The following is a 4,354-nucleotide window of genomic DNA, read 5'->3' as shown; positions in this document are numbered from 1 at the left end:
TCAAAAGCTTCCTGGCGCTACCTCCACACTATCCTGCGTGTATCCAAACAATCTCTTCAGCATGTTGTAGATTATCATTTGTCGCGTCACTTCCGCCTCGTACTTCATATAGTCCTTGAGACGATTCTGCTGGTAGAGCTGATCCAGTAGTTCGAATAGTTCCATTTCGAGGCCTCGCAGTGGCGCCTCCATCTCAGGGGTGTGGGTTCCTGCGAAAACGGCTTGCATATAAATGGCGGATATCTTTTCCATGGCGGCGTCTAAATTATTTAAAATGGCGTCGTCAGGATCGTGTAGCAGCTTCACAGGACCAGTGAGCTTTGGCGAGGCACGGTATTTCAGTATGGTATCCTCGTAGTCACTTGCCAGACTGATGATTGGCAATATAGAAAGGATCAGTAAGATGGGGAGTGACTTTGGCATTTTTGAATATATTTTATTTATTGCTTTTTGAGTTTTTTTTTTTTAAATGCACGCCTGAAAATCACTGCGTGCTCTCGATTGCAACGATTTTTTTCTAATGTTTCCACATTAAGTGCCCTCCTCGAGCTTAAATAGGCTTTTGATTAGCTAATCAGTTGTTTTGATCAAAAAACATAGATTACAAGGCTAGTTCCGCAACTTGCATTATCTGTTTCCGTTTATAGTTCAAGTTTTTAAAAAAGTCAAGTTTAAAAATTCTTTTTTCATCTTTATCATTTATTATTTTCACTCTTTTTTTTTTTACTTAGTTTATATAATTACAATCTTTATAATAAAACACTAAAAGAGAAACGTGAAAACGTAATGCCATACATACAAGATAATCTACATAACTTATTTTTAATAAAAAGTATTTGCAATGATTAAATATTTAAGAAACGATAGAACATCAAAGAACATACATAATTGATTAATGAACTACATAATAGGTATTTAAAAATGCTTAAATAAGAATTACACAAAAAAATATACAAAATCACAGCTGAACTTAAAAATGAAGAAATCGAAACATTGATACAAAAACATAGAATAAGTTGAAACTTAATGGGGTTCTAAAGCATTCGAGTTCGTGGTCTTTGAAAATAAATTGCAATTAAATAATTTAACAAAGTTTTCTTTTTTTTTTGGGAATCGATAATAAACTTAACATAGGTTGTTTGAGTTTCATTGATGATCGATCTACCAGGGCCTCCAGGCGGAGCTTGACTTTTCGATGGCGGCGGCCAGGAACTTCTTCGACGAGGGTTGTTCGTCCAAGGAGCAGTCGCTGGAATCGGCATCAGCTCCTGGTGCGGCCTCCCGCTCCCGCTTCACCGATCCGCTGGTGGAGGACACTTGCTGCTGCTGCAAGTGGACCAGCGATCGGGAGCAACCGCTGCTGTCGTGGCTTCCGGCGCTCAGGTTGAGGGACCCGCTCGTGTTGAACGAGGTCTCGGCGCTGGTCGGCGGCGGTGTGGAGAAGACTCCGGCGAAACTGTGCTTGGCCAGCACATCTACGCCGGGCGAGGCGGTTCGGGACTCCTCCCCGTGGCTGGAAATCGAGGAGATGGGGCTCAGGGGTGGACTGCTGGTGCTATTCTTCACGGCCAGTTGTGTCTGGGCCGGGATTTGGTTGTGCAAGGAGTGTTCTGTCTGACTGGTGGGAGCTGGCTTGCTGAAGGCGCTCATCCGGAAGCTCTGGGCGTAGTCATTGAGGTGTGTAGGGTTTGCAATGCTGGCCAAAGCGGCGCTAGCGGTTCCGGCTGGAGCTGCCCCGACTGCTGATCCCGGCCAGGCGAAGGGTCCTGGTGGTGGTGCAGTGGATCCTGCCGTGTTCGGCATAATCAGGGCAAACTCGCCCGATGGCAAACGAGAGGGGATGAGCTGGAGTCCACCCATTTGGATCGCTGGAGCGGTGGTCTCTGTGCGGCTGTTGTTGTTCAAGTCCTGAGGCAGCGACGGGAACAGAGGAGCCGGAGCAGCTGCCGGGGCCGAAGGGGGGAAGATTCCGGCACGATAGCCATTGTTGAAGTTGCTCATGGAACCGATCTGCTCCAGACTGTTGGCGCAGTTGTTCAAATGGGCGGTGAGACGCTGGCGCACTCCCGAATCGATGCCGTCCAGCTGGCTGACATAACGATTCACCTCCTCGGCGCACTCCACGAAGCCGGTCTTGAACTTCTGGACGACACCGGGATCGGTCTGGATGGCCATGTTCAGTTGCTGGCGCTGTACGGATTGCAGATGCTTCACCGTCATCTCAAGTATGTCGGCCTTCTCCAGTTTGACGTGGCGAGCCGGCTAAAACGAAAAGAAGAGAAAAATCCATGGTCAGATAATGATGAAATAAGGAGAAGATGGTTGAGATGGTCTGGTCTGGACTGGCTTGGTCTGGCTAATTGTTTTCGGCCCTATAACAAGTTCAATGGCTGGGAAAATGGCAAGTCAAGGAGCACGATTCGTGCCTCATATGTCCAACTATTCGCGTGTAATCTGCAGTCCACTTCAGTGGAGTCCACTCCGCAAATATCACACGACCGAGGTGAGATTCAGCAACAACGTCGAGAAAAGATAGCTCGATCTTGGTTCTCAATACAGGGAGAGAAATATAATTGAATCTTTGAGAAAAAAAGGGTTTACCAAAGAAGATGAAGGGGAAACTTTTCCCCAAACTTTTCTCAGTGTAAGATTCTCGGTTCCTTCATGCATCTCTTTCTCACCTTCTGGGACTGCATATTTTAGCAAAAGGTTCCCACGCAGGTCGCTCGCCATTCTCCACCCCCAGACTCCCCTCTAGCTCGTCAGCTCGTCCCCTCCCCCGCTCCTCTGTCTGACGAAAAAAAAACCTTTTGTTTACTTTTGCTTTTTTTTCCCCTCAATGTCTTTCTTATTTGATTTTTTGGTCTTCTCATCCTCAGTGCCCTGCAGAATTCTGCGGCGGCAAATTTTACTTGATTTCTGCTTTGTAGTTTTCTCACAGCAGGATCTCCTCCTGGTGCCTCCTTGGAAACTGGTTTCGTTCGCATCTCCGACTCCGGAGTATTTCTGCGTAATTCCTCGACTTGTTAACACTTTTTGGTCTCTTGACTGACTCCTAGTCGGCGCTCTCGTGTAATGATCATCAATAAAATTTAATACTCAATTAGACCCCCGAAGACTGTCCGCTTGTCCGTCTGTCCGTTTGTCGTAGGAGTTGGTTTTTTTTTTTTTATATGTTTTATCCTTTTGTACTTTTGCCGCCTTGAAACACTTGTGGTCTCAAGGGTTTCTCTTCTTTTTTATGACCTGACATAATTTATTGGGAAAGTGAACTGATTTCGATCGTGGGCCTAGTTTCTAAATCGCGTGAGGACTCTCATATACAAGGATACTTACGTCTTTTTTCATTGCCTCCAGTATCAGGGACTTGAGTTCGTTGAGACAGTGATTAATGCGAGCCCGGCGACGTTTCTCCATAATCGGTTTGTTGGTCTACAAATAAAGGGCGAAATAACAATTAATAAATTAGGGGAATTTACAGGAAAATTTATTACAAATTTAAACAGTCAAAATAAATTATTGTTTGACTATTTAAAGTTATCTAGTCTTAGGATCTGCTTGTAACCCTTGAACCCACACTCACCTTTCTCAGTTCAGCCTTGGACAACCCATTGGGATTGGCCAGACGACCGTTGCTTCCATAGCTATCGCTATATCCGTTGGAGCAGTCGAAATCATCGTCGGAATTAAGATCGTTTTTGTAATCCATTTTGTAACGATTTTAATTTATTTATCCAGTTAGTTGTGGTAGTAATCCAAAAGTGATAGCTGATTCAGCTTGGTTTTCGTTTATATTTCACAACACAAATACTTTGGTTTCAGTTCGAATTTAATATTTTTTTTAACAAATATTGCACGTACTCTTCTGCAAAGTTCGAATAACAAAAACTTAACAACGGTACGCGTTTCAGTTCGTTTTCAGATACATGCGAAGTCGAGCGGTGGACGACCGCGCTCACGAGATGCCAAAAGGATACTGATCCTCGGAGGGTCACGTCGGTGAATAAAAACGAATCGAGGCGAAGGCGACGGTGACGACGTCGTCGGCGTTGCCGAAACGAGTCCCGAGTGGAAACACGAAGGTGCTCATTTACCTGGCCGACGCTGGCAGCGACGGCGGCAGAGTGCAGGTAGGCAACGCAACGATCGTCTGCAGACTAAGAACTCTGCAGCTCGACGGCAGCAGAGGCATTTGCACTCGAAACCCAAAAGACCGAGTGGGATTGATTGAGTGTCATATTCTAGGGGGTTGGTTGAGAGAGTGAGTTTTTCCCCCCTCCGGGTCAGGCAGAGTAGTCGAGTCAACAAATTACGGCACTCACTGCCATGGGATTAGTCCAAAGCCGAGCTCAAC

General features: G+C 45.7%; 2 protein-coding genes across 2 annotated transcripts; both read right to left on the bottom strand.

Annotated features, from left to right (window-relative positions):
• Nucleotides 1-488, bottom strand: LOC108131429 (uncharacterized). Its single transcript, XM_017250299.3, has one exon. The coding sequence runs from the start codon at nt 421-423 to the stop codon at nt 1-3; it is 423 nt and encodes a 140-aa protein (XP_017105788.1). The 5' UTR covers nt 424-488.
• A 446-nt stretch (nt 489-934) lies between these two features.
• dpn (deadpan) lies at nt 935-4,010 on the bottom strand. Its single transcript, XM_017250342.3, has 3 exons — nt 3,584-4,010; nt 3,337-3,432; nt 935-2,262 (listed from the first exon to the last, which is right to left on the bottom strand). Exons 1-3 carry the CDS (start codon nt 3,707-3,709, stop codon nt 1,162-1,164), a joined length of 1,323 nt encoding a protein of 440 aa, XP_017105831.2. The 5' UTR covers nt 3,710-4,010; the 3' UTR covers nt 935-1,161.
• Between the last annotated feature and the right edge of the window lie 344 nt (nt 4,011-4,354).

Source organism: Drosophila bipectinata, chromosome 2R (genome assembly GCF_030179905.1).
Source record: "Drosophila bipectinata strain 14024-0381.07 chromosome 2R, DbipHiC1v2, whole genome shotgun sequence".
Lineage (NCBI taxonomy): Eukaryota > Metazoa > Arthropoda > Insecta > Diptera > Drosophilidae > Drosophila > Drosophila bipectinata.
The sequence above is the reverse complement of the archived record's forward strand: the minus strand, read 5'-3'. Positions and strand labels throughout refer to the sequence as shown.

Bases quoted from the DNA above. Each gene is read 5' to 3' on its own strand.
- LOC108131429 (XM_017250299.3), bottom strand. From the start codon at position 423: ATGCCAAAGTCACTCCCCATCTTACTGATCCTTTCTATATTGCCAATC.
- dpn (XM_017250342.3), bottom strand. From the start codon at position 3,709: ATGGATTACAAAAACGATCTTAATTCCGACGATGATTTCGACTGCTCC. The intron at 3,433-3,583 runs GTGAGTGTGGGT...CTTTATTTGTAG, and splicing joins CCAAGGCTGAACTGAGAAAG to ACCAACAAACCGATTATGGA. The intron at 2,263-3,336 runs GTAAGTATCCTT...TTTTCGTTTTAG, and splicing joins TGGAGGCAATGAAAAAAGAC to CCGGCTCGCCACGTCAAACT.